At 44.5% G+C, this 17,306-nt stretch overlaps 1 protein-coding gene and 1 pseudogene across 2 annotated transcripts in view; both read right to left on the bottom strand.

Annotated features, from left to right (window-relative positions):
• Tmem65 (transmembrane protein 65) overlaps positions 1 to 16,998 on the bottom strand; it is a 39,269-nt gene extending 22,271 nt beyond the window's left edge. Inside the window, exons 1-2 of one of the 2 annotated variants that reach the window (XM_028871877.2) lie at positions 16,397 to 16,998; positions 1,264 to 1,344 (exon numbers count right to left, since the gene is read on the bottom strand). In XM_028871877.2, the coding sequence (XP_028727710.1) occupies positions 1,264 to 1,344; positions 16,397 to 16,682 (367 nt within the window). In that variant the 5' untranslated portion in view covers positions 16,683 to 16,998. The remainder of the gene's footprint in view (positions 1 to 1,263; positions 1,345 to 16,396) is intronic. The other variant, XM_028871878.2, reaches the window with a different exon arrangement.
• On the bottom strand, positions 12,634 to 12,779 carry LOC114694866 (annotated as a pseudogene).
• Positions 16,999 to 17,306: the final 308 nt, after the last annotated feature.

The following is a 17,306-nucleotide window of genomic DNA, read 5'->3' on the forward strand; positions in this document are numbered from 1 at the left end:
AATGACAAGATGCCAAACCCTGGACACATTTTCACCGTGCACAAACAAGAGACTTCAGTCCCTGCATTCCTGAAGAGTCAACTGTGTTTTCCTTCTTCACTGCGTCCTGGTAGCTTTCGAAGGGAAACCCCCCAAATGTTTGCAAAGAGCTGTAATAACTAGGGGCATAACTAAAGACTGAGTGTCAAAAGCTGAGCAGCAATAAGCCCTGCTGTGAGTTCAGTTCCGTTCGGCAGCACAGTAACTGCTGGGGATGAGCCCCGTCCATCGGCTCTGGAACCAACAGCCTTCCTTCATGCCCACCCTGGGAACAACCTCCAGAATAATTCAAAACCAAAACGAGTCTTCAAAAGATACTAGCATCTATGCTTACCTGCTTGCTTTTTTTTTTTTTTAACACTGCCATTAGAATTAGCAAAGTATAAAATAGTAGAGAACTTTACAGACAAGGAACTAGTAGTCCATGTGAGTTCAAACGTGTGCACACAGGCTGTGCCTCTCTGTGTTTCTCTGAAGTTCTGACAATTCGGTTTTTGTCCTTGACAAATACTATCTGAGTAGTATTTAATCCTTAGCCTTACACAATTTCTTTAACCCATAAAGCCATAAAGTCATTCAGATACCTTTTCATACACTATACCGCATTCTTGGGCATTGCTAAATGTTAACTAGTTAATATTAAATGTTAAATAGACTATGAGTTGAAATTAGAATAGAGAATATTGATTTTAAACTATTCTTCTCTGTGTAAACTTCAAACATAAACACAAATTCACACAACTCCACCACTACTATTATATGTGACTATAAAGCTACCATATCAACAACAACAAAACAAGCCTTTCACTTCTGGCTTTAACATGAACTTAGAACTTATGTAAACTTCTAGACTACTCAAGAGCACATGTCTATATATGGGGGAACACTGAGAAGATAGGGTCTCATGTCATAGCCCAGGGTGGCTTTGAACTAGTAAAGCTCTTGTCTTAGCCCCCTTATGGAGCGTTGAGACATGAGTTGCCCCCTGGCTGTTACTTTCTCACCGTCACAAACTTAGTCCTTTAGTTAGTTAAGCATGCAGTTATTACTCAATCACATCCACAGGCCAGCGTCAGATAACGGGAACATTCTGCTGACAATCTAAAATATTAATGCAAAGACACGGTTTTAAGCATTCTATTTCAAACAAGCAAGGAGTCCTGTCAAATAGATGCTTTGCTCTTCGCAACATCTGCCAAACAACACTGGAAAATTGTACTGTACCAAAACTATCAGGGGTCTCTGCTGATGATACCTCCTCCGCCCGCTTCACAATGACCATCTCGGGCTTGGGAAATCTGCATGCTAAAAACATTCTAAAATCAGAATGCAGTCAAGCAATGAAGTCATTACAATGTGTGCAAAAATAAAATATGGAAGAATTTTCAAGTGCTATAGGCAGTCTTTCCTATGAACAATACTGTAAAACTGGCGATGCAGTATTAAATGGTACTGTCATAATAGCCAATGGGGGGCTAGGTGTAGCTCCAAAGGGTCTTACTTAGATCTCCTGCACTAAATAATAATAATAACAACAACAACAATAACAAGTAGGAATTTTTTAAATTGTTCTGTGACCTTAAAGATTTATCCCCCAACCCCCATGACCCAGGAGCAGTGGCAAATGTCTATAACCACGGCACTAAGGAGGCAGAGGCAGGAGGATCAAGAGTTAAGGCCAGCCTGGACCACGAAGTAAGTCCCAGGGCTGCCTGAGCTTAGTGAAACCCTGTCTTAAAATAGAAAAAGGAAAGGGGAGAGAGGGGGCAGGTGCACCTGTGTGGAAGCCAGAGGACAACTGCTATCACGTGACACTATAACCAGGAGTGACTGAAGCTATCAAAATGCCATCACCCTGGTCTCAGGCCTCTGGCCATAACACAAGGCAAACCAGCCATCACAATGCTCCCTCCCCCTCCTCCTCCTCCTTCCCTCCCTCCCCCTCCCCCCTTCTTCCTCCCCTCCTCCCTTCCCCTCCCTCTCCTCTCTCAGACAGGCCTCACTATAACAGCTGGCCTGGGGTTAGAAGTGTGTGCTCTCACACTCAGTTCACACTCTTCATTTCTTAGATGCACCATTTTGCTTTCCCCATCGATTCCTTGTTCATTCGTTCATTTCTTTGACTGCTGTTTGTTGAGACAGGGTTGCAGTGCATTGCCCCGGGTGGCTTAAACTCCTGAGTTCAAATAACCCTCTTGCCTCATTCTCCCAAGCAGTCACAGCTACAGTCATGTGCGACCACGCTTGCGCTTCAGCTCCCTGTGGATTACCCACTCTGTGAAATGTTCCACGAGTTTGTCACCGGGACACAGGGAGGGAACACGATCGCATGCTTTTCGGTCTGACAATGAAGTGGACACTGGATGCACAGCACCTGGATATGAACACACTGTGACGAGACTGTCCCCGTCATCACACACCTGCGCTTACAGAGTGATCTGTGAACTGAGGCGCACAACACAATCTGTAGACAAGTTTGTACTTTACACAATTATCCAAGGATAAAAACTGCAGCCATGTTGTTGGAGACTGATGTTATTTAACTAAAGCATCCTCATTTAAATCCTGGGAACCATATGAAACAGAAATCGCCTATGTGAATGAAAATGGATTGTTTAGTAAATTATGCATAAATGCTACGTATGCAAATTAAGAATTTTCCTGATAAGTTAAATGTTTTCTTTTAAAATTATTCAATTTTACTAGCATTCGGCTAAAATCCTAGGGTTTACTAATCTACGATGAAGCCAAATTCATCTGTTAAACCTCGAATTTAAAACTCAGGGAATTTTACCATAGATTGATTGACTAGAAAGTTTTTTCAATCTGCCTTCCCACTTATGACTGGAAAACAAAACAAAACCTGAAGAGTCCTCTTTTAAAAAACTCGCAGAAAATTTTCCGTGTTATCCTAGTTATACACATGGAGTTGGCAGAGTGTAAAAATAGGCACAGGTAAGTAGAGAGCTGGAATGCGTCATGTGACCTTCCAGCAGAGAAGGGCTCTGGGCTTAGCCTTAAAGCACTGCGAATTTTAAGCAAGTGGGAGAGGAGAAGGCGGGGAGCCATTTCTTCCCATCAACTGTAGTCCAACGGTCTTGAGATGAGACCGAGCCGGGCAGGCATCTACGCAAACGGTGAGGAAGGCAGAGGGGTTCACACCAGGGTCTCACAGCTAAGACAGGGGAGAGGGGAAGTGCACAGAAGGCCGGGGCAATCTGGAACAAGGTATTGCCGTCCACTCTGGTGGAGAAGGGCTCCCTTCCACGTGGCAGAGTGGGTGTCAGGGCCCAAACTAGAGAGAGAGCGTCTGCACGAGAAGGTGTCAGCAGTGCTGGTGGTGGCGCCCTGGTGACAGACACAATCAGTGACTAGAAAACAGACGCACTAAGAATACTGGGAGTCACTGCGCCCCATCCTGTGGCTGTTATATTCTTGGTACCCACTCTTCTGCAATGTTCCCTGAGCCTGGCTACAGATGGCCCATCTACTGCTGACGACTCAGTGACTTACTCTCAGCACGTTGAGCAGTCACGTACACCTGCATTAACCACTAGCTGACAGAATAAGAAGCTTCTCTGACCAAGCCTGGGAGCAGAACATATAAATATTTAGAAAGAAGTGTGACAACATGACCACTTAGCAAAGCAATATCAATAGGTTCTCGCCTTGGGCCTATGGCTTCTCCAGACCAGAGTTTTCAGTACCAGGCATGACTTCAATCCCGTGGAGAGTGGTTGGTAACCCCATAAACTGTCTTGCCTTTACTGTACCAGTAGGCACATCTTGACTGGCAGGTCAGTATTACAGCCTGCAGGATCCAGTACTGGGTAAGACCACTGATGTCTCCCCGCCCCTTCCCCACATCCCCAGAAGCCTGTACCTCACCTTCTAGCACGGGGAATGCTAGCCAGCAGGGAGAGGGAGTTTCCTGGCCAGTTCAAGACTGATTTCATCAAGTCCTACAACCAATGAGGCATCTTCAGCAACAGGTTCTTACAATCTAGTTGTCCTGGGTAACGTAACAGGGACGGTAGTAACAGCCACTATTGTATGGCTGACTCTGGAGCCTCCTGGCCAATAACTCATAGGGAGATGACCTGTACACAGCACTGAGATCGTCGCTAATCAACTGTCTCCTGGGAACAGCACTGTTCACTCATGTAGTGGCACCTCTGTCCAAATGCCCCCCCCCCCTTTTTCTTTTAATTGCATTTTTAATTAGTTTACAAACTAGTAGGGTTTCCTAAGATTTCTTCACACATCCTTAGTCTTCGTTAGCCCTTCTCCAATACCTCCTCTCCTCCGGCAAAGTGTTCTTGTTTGTAGGAAAGACACACCCAAAGTGCTCTGGTTGTAGTAAACACTGGGCTGTCTGCAGATACAATCCTCGCCTGCCTGAAGTCCTAGGAAGGGATGCCTCTCAGCAGCCACTGGCTTGTGGGGTGGAGGGGTGGGACAGAAAGGCTGCAGCTGGAGAATAATACTGATTTACCTGAGGCTCTATACTCTGCCCAGAGCAGTCTACAGCCAACAGCCCCTCTTCACACAAGTAGAGACCAAGAACGCTCAGCTACCTCAACAACGAAGAAGGGTCATCCTAACTCCAGAGCTCCCCACGGGGGCAGCTGAGTCTTCTCTTCAGACTATACCAAAACTCTATCTCTTGCCCTGCCGAAGCCAGGCCTGGGTCTCCCTTTCTCTCCTAAGGTAAGGACTGCAGCAACAGTACCCAATATACTTTCTGCCTGCTAATCTTCAGACTGCTTCCCAGGGAACTGGAACAAATGACTGAGATAATAGGGCTTCATCCCACGAATTCATTTTCTAATGATTCGGGGAAGGAAAAGATGTTTATTGAACAATACTGGGAAGTCTGTCAACATGAGATTGTTCCCAAAAATTCTAAATAATCAAAAATAAGTGCAGAAAACACAGGAGGAGAACAGCATTTTCAAAAAGCAAATGAAAATGCTCTGTGTCTGGAGGCATATTCCCTGAGGAAATACTTCACTGGAGAGTATGTTCTAGACAGCAACAGGAAATAGAATAAAAAGTAATCCAGCCATGCATCACCTAATAGAGACACATCTGAGAAAAGCGTTGTCAGGAAATTTCAGTTATGCAAACATCACAGAGTGTATTTAAACAGTGATGCTCTCACCAGGCAATTCTGTATTTCTGGGGCACCACGGTACATGAGGTTCATCACTGCAACGAATTGAATGTGGTCTGATTTACCTCCAAGAGTACACTGACTGGTCCCCAGGATAGTGCTGCTGGGGGTGACAGAGCCTCTACAAGGCCGAGTTCCTTACGTCATCCCTGGGGATATGCCCTAGAAAGGGATTATGGGAACCTACGAGATCCAAGATCTGTCTGTCTCTCATACATGTCCTCCCTCCGCTGCCCCTGAAGTCCTGTTTGGAGTTCTACCTCTAAGACCTCTACCCTTCTACTAATGGCTTTCCCAGGACTCCCATGCTAATGTCTGCACCATGCAGGAATGAAGCCAAGAGGCAGCTGCAGAGCTTGAACAGCTAGGCTGTGTACTCTGCCTCTAAAACTCCAAGCTAAGTAAGTTTTACCTTTTAATAAAATTAGCTGTCTTATGTGTTCACTATAGCAATACAAATCTGACACTGAGCACAGCATCATTATGTGGCACTTGTTATACGATATTCATTTCTCAAAGGTGATTGCTATACAGCTACAAAAACCATGTTAACAGGTCACATTTTCTAATGTCTTTAAGAAGCAAGCCCCTTCGAAGCAGAGATAAAAATTCTAGGATAATATATTTTTAAATCTAAGATCATTCACACATGCAAATATAAAATTCTACTATTTTGCAAAATGCACCACATCTTATATCATAATGATAACATTTGCTTACACTTCTCAACTCAAATGTACCTACGCTTACTATCTGCATGGTAGTTTTCTACTATCTTAGAATAAATGAAGAAAAAGCTCTAACCTTTGTTATTTCAAATACAGTCCCTGAGCCTATACAGCATGGAAATCCCTGGGAACTCATGAGGAAGTATAAAGCCTTTAAATCTACTGAGATAGAATCCTCATTTATATCATTGTTAAACTACATCTGCTTTCCACTGAAATACAGAGAGCTACAAGGAACATCATCCACCTTTATAATAAAATAAAACCAAAGTCAACTCACATTTAAAGCTTACTTCAGACCCCTAAGAGAACTGTAGTCACAGGGCAAGCAACTGGAACCTTGTCACGAGCCTACAAGGGCAGAGGAGACATTAGCAGTTGTTTACCTGGACAGATGCAACCGTACACCATTTGAAGAGTCCAGCTAGAACACATGAAGAGCAAGGAAAGGCGGCCTGAAGGCTGATGGGTACAGAGACGCTCGCACACGCTTAGACTGGAGATTCTGCCTGCCCCTTCTTGAAGATTTCTACCCAATATTACACACAATGAACCCAAAGTGTCTCTGGCAGTGCTCACCCATAAAACCCAGCCACTGCACCTTGGTTCTGACTGCCACTCAAGGCCAGCAAACACGGCTTGAAAGACCCTGGATCAAATTCAAGTCTACTATTCCCACTTTCCCCATCCTCCTAGGAACATAGACACAGAGCTATCTGAACTCAATCTCCCAACAGTAAGACTACCTGGTGCCCCCAGTTTAAACTGACTTTTACAGTTTCTGGGTTTAAACTGCTAGGAGCTGATGATTTATCTAAATACAAACTAGACTTTGCTCACTTTTTCTGCATATGGTGCAAATGTAAATGCTAGCAAATTCCAATCTGCCCATAAACTTCTCACCAAGAACAGGTCCCACCTGCAAAACGACCACACACTTTCTACAGAATGCTGCCAAAAGGGTGTGATTTGTTTACATGGGAAATTTAAGTTTTTCATAATGAAAAATTTTAATTACTTTTCAGTTTCCTTCAAACCTGTAAAAAGCACAGAGTAGGTTTCTGAGATTACAAATGGAAGATGACCCTCTAGACAGGTGTCTACACGGTCACTTGTATTGCTGGCTACAGGAAAGATGTTAAAATATCCTGCTGCAAAGCCACGTTTCAAAGGACAGCACAAGAAGAATATTATTTTCCAATTTGCAGATAAATTGAGGGTCAGAATGGGTAGAGACAGAGAAAGACAAGATATCTGAATTCACACAGCTTGGGAATGATGACAGTGATGAACTAGAATCCTACTCAGGAATCACCTGTGGAAATGAGCATATGAACAAATTAACTCATGTTAAGTAAGTTCAGACTCTAACCTGTGAGTACAGAAGGTCAGGTAAAATCTAGCCCCACAGCTCCCTCTGTGGTGGTATTGTTTATCAAATGTTACTGGATTGGACACTGTTAATATATATAATGGAGTTTTTTGTCTGAATCTGTCAAATGTTAATGGACTAGACATTGTTAATGTAATTTTTGACTGTATATATTGTATATATTTATTGGATAGTTTTTCTTGTATTAGTTATAAGCTTTTTTTAATTTTAGACAAAATAAGGGGAAATGTGGTTGTATTGTGTTCCCCAAAATATTGTGCACCCTAATAAGCTTATCTGGGGTCAGAGGACAGAACAGCCACTAGATATAGAGGCCAGAAAATGGTGGCACTCACACCTTTAATCCTAGCCTTCTGGAGGCATAGATCTCTGTGAGTTCAAGGCCACACTGGAAATAGCCAGGCATGGTGACTCACACTTTTAATCCCAGGGAGTGATGGTAGAAGGCAGAAAGATATATAAGGCGTGGAGACCAGAAACTAGAAGCATTTGGCTGGTTAAGCTTTTAGGTTTGAGCAACACAGTTCAGCTGAGATTCATTCTGGATGAGGATTCAGAAGCTTCCAGTCTGAGGAAACAGGATCAGCTGAGGAACTGATGAGGTGAGGTAGCTGTGGCTTGTTTTGCTTCTCTGATCTTCAGGCATTCACCCCAATAAATGGCCTCAGGTTTGTTTTTATTAATCAGACTCTTTAAGATTCCTGCTACATCCCTCTGTACCCTAAGTTCCCTTTACAGTGTTAAACCCATCCTTAGCCACTTTTTAGCCAACTACATGTGGCTGCCCTCCATGTGACCATCACAAACTACTTCTGAGAAAGACACGGCTCCCTTTTGTTCTTAAAGCAAAAAGACCCCCCACCCAAGTGCCCCCCTCACCATCTGAACTGCCAGATCACCCGCTCATCTGAAATGCTCTCTTCATTCCTTAGCCTCCAAAACACATTACACTATTTTTCCATCTCTCCAGACATTCACGGCCATCTAACTCTGGTTTTTCTTCCTCTCCTCATCCAGCAAGCACTGGTGTGTCTCAGCTTCTCCTTTCTTCCCAGTCACTCTGTCTGAACTCTAGTGTCCACACACCCAACTAACACTCAATAGTTCTCCATAATGATCTCACAAGCATACAATATACAGAAAGCTATGGTGAACTCAAACACTCGTTTCCTGACTTTTCCAAACTTTTACACAATCTTATTAACTACGCTGCATACTGAGGTCCCTTACTGACAAAGTAATGATGCCATGTTGGCTTATGTATATTGAATATGTATTTGTGCAAATATTCAGAAGACAGACCAGTTACCAGCTGGGCATGGTAATGCAGGCCTACAATGTCAGCACTCAGGAGGCAGGAGGATAGTGAGCTTGGGACAACCCTATCTCAAAAACACAAGCAAACACACAAAAAAAGATGACACTGGCAAATTCTGGTTTTGGTTTTGGTTTTTGGCTATTTGGATATTCATCCCAGTACAAATATTCAAAAAGGAAGGATAAGAATTGAGGTTTAAAGCCAGACAAAACAGAATTATAACTCAAATATGACATGCAGCTTAAAACATCTTGGGCAAAGTACTCCTAGTCTGTTTCTTAATCTAAAAATAAAGATAACTTCTTCCAAGAGTAGTAAACAAGGCAAGTATATGAAAATTCGGTTCAGTGTGTCCAGTTTCTATCCAATAACCTACACACAGCAGTAATGAAGATGTGCTTACAACAGCAATAATACACAACAAAAATTCAGAAGTTACATAACAAAATTCCAGACTGACTTTTAAATGACAGGTTTTTTTTTTTAACATGCTAAATAGTCTATCCTGCAATTCAGAGAAAACAGGAAATCTGAACTAAGCCAAGAACATCATTCTAACTTAAATTTCTAGCAGCTTAAAGATTCATAAAAAGCAATGCCCCAGACAACTGCTTTTTGGATGTTTAGAACAATGATAATCCAGCCATAACCCAGATATTATTAATAAAAACACTCAAGAAAGATCTTCACTGAGAAAGCTGAGGCTGGATCTATAACCACGTGATGGATGTCACTGGTTGACTAGAAAGACAAGTGAGTATTGGTCTCTGAATTGTCAATCAAGATTAAACCTTCTGGGGGGGATGGAGGGACACAAGGTTTTGTTTTATTACTAAAAGAAAAATAGATTATAACCACCGTGGAACAGTAACAAAAAGCACAATGGCACACATCAGAAACAGTAGCAGAAATGCCAAGCAGCACACCTCCTCACAGAGCAGGAAAGAGCCACCAGGAGTGAATGAGAACAATAGAATGTGTGAGGGCCCTGGCGGGAGGTAGGAAGCAGGCTAAGCCCAGCACACTTCACTCTCACTAGAGAGTGAAGAAGTCGATGCCACCTAAAACAGCTGTGCTCTGCAGGCATTTGGTGTAATGACGAGTGTGTCTACAAATAGAAAGAAGTAGCTTCAGAGAAAACCACTGCACCAAAATACAGTCTAGAAGGACTCTGCATTTCGTGGAAGGTACACTGTACATATTCACACATTGTATCTAAGGCAGAGAAGGGAATATGTTCAAACGGAGTACATCAAAAGCCAGAAGAATAAATGTTTCATAGTTTCCCTGCAAGGGCTTTTTACAAGAGCCTCACATTAATCAGACTGTTTGAGGTGACTTTAACATGTAACTACTTGTTACAAGATAATGTGCCTTAACTTAAGGAAGACATAAAGCAATAAGCCAAAGACAAGGCTAGAATCCTGTAAAGCTACAACTGATTAATTCAACTGACTTGAATAATATGCTAAGAAAACTTGCACTTAGGGATTTGGTCTCTATTTGCTTGATTTTATAAGCAAGCACGCCACAGGAAAGCAGACAAGAATGTGATTATGCAAACATCACTGTTTTCATTTAGAAAAATGAAATCTTTCCTAATAATGACTTACTATAAGGTCATACCCAACATTCAATATCATGCAGTTTCTTTCAGTTCCATGCTCCTATAAATCACTGACATTATAGTGTTCTAACTTGCCAGCCCACAAATTTATTCATTAAAAACTTGCTTGCCATAACTGCTATTAAAAAAAAAAAGAAGTAAAAATGCCAAATGGTAAATTAAACGAGGGGGATATTTAATTTATTTGAAAGCCGTATTTCCTAACTTTCTAGTGTTTAGAATTTAGTTTAATGAAACAACACAATCAAGGAAAACAGTTATCAATAAAGTTCATTGATGGGACCAATGAGAAGTTGACTAGTTAGATCAAGAATCACCCTCTGTCCTCATCAGGACACAAACACAGGTAAAATAACACAGTGAAGGAGGGCTAAAGGCCTGTGGCTAACGGCAAGCACAAAGAAGATGTGTGGAGAGACAAGCCAGAACAGCTGAAGAACCAACTTCAACGTTTCATATGATGATGTCTCTCAGCCGGGAGGTTTTGATAAGTCTCTTTCTGCAAGGCTTTCTCCACATTCTCTACCATCCAAGAAACACTGAGAGACTACAGTTAGAGACATTTTTGGCCAACACAACTAGGAGAGAGTGGGAGGGGCCACCAGCAAATGGTAGGCATAGGACAGGAATGCTGCTAAGTATCCTATGAGAGAGACAGTCCCCCACAGCAAAGAATTACCCAGTCCAAAATGCCACCACGCAGAAAGTGAGAAATCCTGACAAAGAGAGAGGAACGCTGTACATCTCAGTACCTAAAAAGAATCACTGTACTAGCACCTGGTACGGGAACAAATGTTCAAAGGGGGGTCTTATACCCTTATAAAAGCTAACATAATAATCTGCAAACCCTTCAACAGAAAATTCGTTTAATATACAGATATAAAGGAACTCCAGTGATTAGGCAGGATCACTCACATAAAATGCTATCTAAGTTCTCTTTCCTTGAATCTGGAACGGCCCTAGTGATGTGCTTTCTTGATGAACAGCATGCAGCAAAGGGGGCTTTCCAGACTAGGTCATAACAAGTCTGTAGGAAGCGGGATCAGGGACCTCAAAGATGTCCACAGCCCTATCCTCCGACCTTGGAATATGCTACCTGTATAGTAAAGGGACTTTACAGACGTAATTTAAGATTTTAGGAGAGACTATTCTGCATTGTCTGGTTGGGTCCTTAAATGTTGTCACAAGCTTTGTAAAGTGACATGTGCAATGAGGGTTATCCAGGGCATAATCATGGCTAATGGAAAATAAATGTAGTCACAAGAGTCCTTACAAAGGGAAGGCAAAAGAGAGAAAGGTTAAGGGGAAAGAAGACAATACAACAATCGAAGCAGAGATTCAAGGGACGGGGCCAAGGGCCAAGGAATGCTAAAAGCTGGAAGAAGAAAGGAACAGATTCTCCCCAGAGACTCCAGAAGGACGGGGCCTTGCTGACAAGCACCCTTCAAGACTCACTTTGGACCATGAGTTGCCAAAACTCTCCAAGAGTAACAGCTTGCTGTTTTAAGCACCTTAAGCACGGAATGGGTGCTAACTTGTTACAGCAGCAATAGGAAATGGATACAAAGTTTTATAGCTTCTCTGATCCCTCCCGGAACATTTTCCCTAGGCGTTCTAACCTATCACCTAAATGTTGCAGCCCTTCTGAAGGGCCACTGTCACGTTACTGAGGAACCCTGTATCTGCCTGGGTGAGCAGTTCTAGCTGGGCCCAGGCCCCTGTGTGTAAATTCTTCTGGGACCCTCCAGCTAGCTGCTCCTGTCCTCTAGCTGAGCCCAGTGGGGGCCGTCCCTCCCATATTCCTCTTTTATTATCTCAACTAAGGTACTGAAATGTCTTTAGTCATGTGTCTTCATTGACAGAGGAAATGCTTTTCTCTTTGAGCCAAAGCTAGGGCTATCCCAATCGGTGCCAGAGCTTAGGACGTGGGCACACCTGCTTCTTTCTCACAGAATCCTGAGGGACAGGCTGCGGAGAACAGGGACAGAGTTTTTAAAGGTGCAAGACCCCTAGGAGAGCAATCTCCATGGCAAAACTTGGTCCTGTGTAAGGACTCTACATGTCCAGCCCAAGAGCTGCCAGACTTTCATTTTGTCAAAAGCCTTTAGGCTACTTGCCAACACTCGGAACAGAGAGGCTTGGCCTACCATAAATAACAATAATCACAAAAGGGAGGAGTGAAGACATACAGTTTAGAATTACATGAGTAATATGGATTACATAAGTAGTGAAACAAACTTTAAAAGTACATAATTACTGTGTACACAGAGAAACAAAAACTGTGAGCTAATGAGTCTGCGGATGACAGAAAAAATGCACTATTCACCTTGAAATAGCTTTTTTTTTTCTTTTTAGAGTAAAGCACAAACACACTCCATCCCGTCCCCCTCCCCAATGTGGGGAAATCGCAGGGTAAGCACACCCTGAGTGCCATGGATGAGCCTCACCCTAGGAAAAGCACCCACTTGACCGTGGTAACGCCTCTGCCAGGTAACTGCCACCTTAGTATAACTTATTTGCCATACAAAAAACTCTTTTTTAAAAATCTGAATACATTTAACAACAATATTCCCTAAGAAGCTTTTTTTCCAAATCTCATCTCTTATGATAGCTCTCCCAAAGCCAGCTCCTGTCTTACATAACTCTACAGTAACTGATCATTAAACCTCAGTAAGTATGGCAATCAGCCTCCAACATGACCCCAGCGGCTCCCAGTCTCTGATGCAATATTCATATCCTGTATAGGAACCTCCTACAAGGTACCACAGCAAACAAGAGACGTTACTTCTGAGACTTCACTATAAAAGACTGGCTTCCAGACCTCCGTCCTTCCCTGAGCGCCCATCTTCCCTCCCTCCTCTCTCCAGGAATTCTGTCTTGAAAGCTATCAGCCCTGGAGGAAGGTCCATATAACAAAGACTGGACACTGCCAGCCAACAGCCATGTGAGTGAGTCCTGCTCGGAATGAATCCTCCAGGCCCAGCCAAGATCTCAAACAGTCAAAAGCTTGATTTCCATATGGTGAAAGACTGTGAATAAGAAATACCCATGTCAGTGGCTCCAAGATTTCAGAACATTAGAAACTGTGAGGGGCTCGTTCTGTGTTTCTGTGTTTTGATAAAATTTGCTTTATAGTATCAGATAACGGCTAATTCAATGACTACTACCTTGGTTCAAAAGCAAAATGCACTTTTAAAGGTTTTTAAAATAATTATAAACAGAAGTGTTAGTTGCAAAAATGAGGAAGAAGATATTGCCTTAAAAATCTTGACTAATGCTAAAGGCAACTGTGATGACATCAGCTGTCAGGCCCACTTATGACGAAGAGCCAAGCTGCTGTCCATGAATGCAGCCTACCTCTGGAGGAGAAAGCTAGTGGCCAGGTCAGAGTGCAACATCAACTTTTTCTTCAAATTGAGAAGGAATCTGTCATTTTAAAATCGAAACAACCCAACTCACTAAGATAAGCTACCCCACAAAGTCGGCCTCACTGGTTGTAAACTGATTCTGCAGTGTGTTATCTTGTCACAAATGTCACCACAGGCCGACCAATAGACGCTGGAGAAAGATAAGGGCCAAGCGCCAAATTTCAGCAGCTCTCACGACCCATCCCCAAAGCAAAGATGATTTTTTTTTTTCCCTTTCTGTAATGTTCCATCAAAGCCAGGATGCTTCCTCAGATGATCTAAGCACCTTCCCAAGGGCACGCAAGCTTTCTATGGTAAGGAACAGTTCTTTCACAGTGACTGTACTTCATTAGAAAGTGTGGTTAGTACTCATATATTTAGTACATTAGATGGTATTTTAAAGCATCACGAAGACCAGCACTTGCCACCAGGCCTAAGGGCCCCAGTTTCATCTTCTGAACCAGTATTTTGGGAGGAAAGACTGGATGGCTCCCACACATTGTCCTCTGGCCTCCATCCAAAAGCATGCACTCACATACAAAAATAAGTGATTAAAATATAATTAAAATTTAACAAGAAACACTGAAAAAAGTAACTAAAGCAAAACATAAGAGGTTTTCATTAAAAAAAAAAAACTATAACAATTTCAGCAATAGTATGCATAAGCTGCACACATTCCCTCCTGTGACTGATGAGCAAGGTAAGTTAGTAAGTCTAGTTATCCACTAACTACATGTACTGGTGATAAAAACTGTAAGTGAGCACTGAGGCATGCTAAAAGTTATTGCAGCGGCACCTCTAAGTGTCACTTAACTCAAAAGGCAATGAATGATTCAGTCAGTAGCATCAACAAAAATAACTGACCCAACTTTAAAGTCCCTTAGCTTATAAACAGGCGGCATTAACCCACCTCTTCTCCTGAACAAACACATGTAAATTACCAACGGTTTCCTCAAATGACTTTGATCATTAAGCTCTATTGATGATGCTCATGACCTCCGCGGACTTGAGTTTTTAGGTCCTTCCAAGGATATCTAAAACCATCTTAGACTTATTTATTTTTTTATTTATTTTTTCCACCTTAGATTTAAAAGTACTACCTTCATTAGGAAATGTGGCACTCTGACCTGACACACTGCTGGCATGTGCAAAAATAGTAACTCATGAGATAAAATTTAGCAAGTCAAGTGTTGTGGAACATGCTTTTCAATAACTGCTATAAAATTATATTCACAGGGCCCTCCAAGCTCGCAACATGTTAACAATGTAGAATTTCCAAGATCTTGCTCTAGAGAAGGGAAAAAATGAATGTTTACATAGTCTTGCCTGCGTGGCAAAATTTGACCTTCTAAGACATGACTACTTACACTGTTTTTCAGAGAGCACATTTTTAAGCTACACATAGAAAACACACATAGACTAAAAATATGCTAATATTCAATTATGATTTCCCATAACATTGTACTTTACTAACTGAATTGATTGGGATGTTGCCTTTTTCCTTTAAAAAGCACTGTGGGTGAACAATGCTTGAAATTATCCACTACTGTATATCGGTTCACAACTCCCTAAACTGGAAAAAAAAAATTAAAGTAGTTAAAGGGTACAACTAATAAGAAGTTTCTTCAGTAATAAAGGGAAGCCATGCTAATATGAGGTAGAATTCACTTTGCTCTCAGGAACAGGCCAATGACAAACTTTCAAGATGCTTGACAGACACATTCCAAATTAACGTGCTGCATACGTCAGAACCTATGGAATGTTTATATATTGTACAGTACCAACTTCGACTATCTAAAAACTTTCCAACGCATTCAAATGTAATATAAAATAGTAGCTGGGCGTTTTTTGTGTATTCAACAGAATTTCCGTAGCAAAAGAAATATATTTGAAGACTGAATCCATTTCGGTCTTTGCCTCCTTTCAAGTCTTTTTCTGAACTTTTAGCCTTTTCACCTGCACTCAATTCTGACCTACCACATTCCGCACTTGTCTTAAAAATATCCTATCTTAACATGTGTTTAAAATTAGCTTTCCTTTCATCCTTTCCCAGTTATTTTTAAGCAGAAGTGTGTTTTTCATTTTCAAGCCCCAGAGTCCTTAACCTCCACCACCCAAAAACTCACTTCGTTCTTCCCAACTCCAAGGAAACAAAACATTGGACACTCAGCGGTTGGCTCGATACATTCTATTTCCCCCCCCAGAAGAGATTGCCTTGGGCCGGTCCACAAGCAGATGTGAGTAACAATACACAACCGAGAGCATCCCTGCCTCGGGAAGCTACACCCCTTTCCGGGGGGACATCCACACACCTTGAAGAAAGTTTCCCCTTGCCTGCCTAGTTCGTAGCACTTTCTTAGAGCTGAGGCAGGGCATGCCACCCGCATGGGTGCACGTTCTCGGGAAGACACCAGAGGCTTAGGGAATGGAGGGCTGAAGAGAAGAGGCACGGGACCAACCAAATCACAATCCCAAGAGTCAGCTGGCATTTCAGGCTGCAGCTCCTGAATTCCATGGCTAGGGAGGCCCCAGCCAGGCTTGGCCCCAGCTGCCTGGCACGATCCGCGCGTGTCCTACCTGCCTTGGGGGACACTTGGGAGGTGGAAAGTTTCCCCTTTCGGCCGTCCCAGGCGCGGGGCCCGGGGGGGGGGGGGAAGGCGACAGGGGGTCCAAGAACGAGGTCTTCCCAGGCGGCCCCACCCGCTTACCTTGGGCGATGGCAATGGACTCGAAGCGGTGCAGCTCTCTGAGCAAGCAGCTCCTCTCGGTGGAGTGCAGACTGTAGATGAAGTCGCGCGCGCCCTGCGCCGTGTTCAGCGCCTCCATGGGCTCCTTCTTGGGGTGGGTGCCCAGGAGCCGGGGACCGCCGGGGACCCCGAGCGCCAGCAGCCCCCGGCCGCAGCTGCACCAGGACGGCGGGCGGGGCGCGGCGGCAGGGCCCGGCCTCAGGCTGCGCACCGTCCGGCTCCCCAGCAGCGGCAGCAGCCGGGACATGGCGTTGGAGCGCGACCCCCGCGGCAGTCCCAAGGCTCCGTCCGGCTTCGGACGCCGCTGGACAGAGGCTCAGGAGCTGGGCTCAGCCCGGCCCCGCCCCGGGTCCTCCAGACGCACGGCCCGGACGCCCGGCACCATGCACTCGGCGGGCCCGCACGGCGACCGCCTCCCTGCCGTGCCCGCTCCGCTTCCCGCAGGCCCTGAGCCCGGGAAAACTTTCTGTGCCGCGGCCGGGCTGGGAGCTCGGAGCGGGCGGGCGGTGCGGGCGGGCGCCTCCCGGTTGAGGAGGAGCGGCGGCGCGGGCGAGCGGGCAGGCGGGCGGGCGGGCTCGGCGAGCGTGTCTGATCTTCCAGAGGGATGAGTCACCGCGCGCCGCCCTCCTCCGGCGCCGCCCTCCGCCGCCGGCCGCTTTCCCACCCTCTGGCCTCGCGCCGTCCCCACTCGGTAGGGCTGCGGCGCCCTCAAAGCAACCGCGCCGTCACTCGGGCCGTAGCCGCAGCCGCCACCCCTAGCGGCGGAGCCCGGGATGGCAGGGCGGGGCGACAGAGAGGAGGCGGGGCGACGGGGCGGAGGCGGGGCTTGGGCGGAGCTACGCAGGCGCAAAGTGACCCGGGGTCGGGGAAG

This window comes from Peromyscus leucopus, chromosome 20 (genome assembly GCF_004664715.2).
Source record: "Peromyscus leucopus breed LL Stock chromosome 20, UCI_PerLeu_2.1, whole genome shotgun sequence".
NCBI lineage: Eukaryota > Metazoa > Chordata > Mammalia > Rodentia > Cricetidae > Peromyscus > Peromyscus leucopus.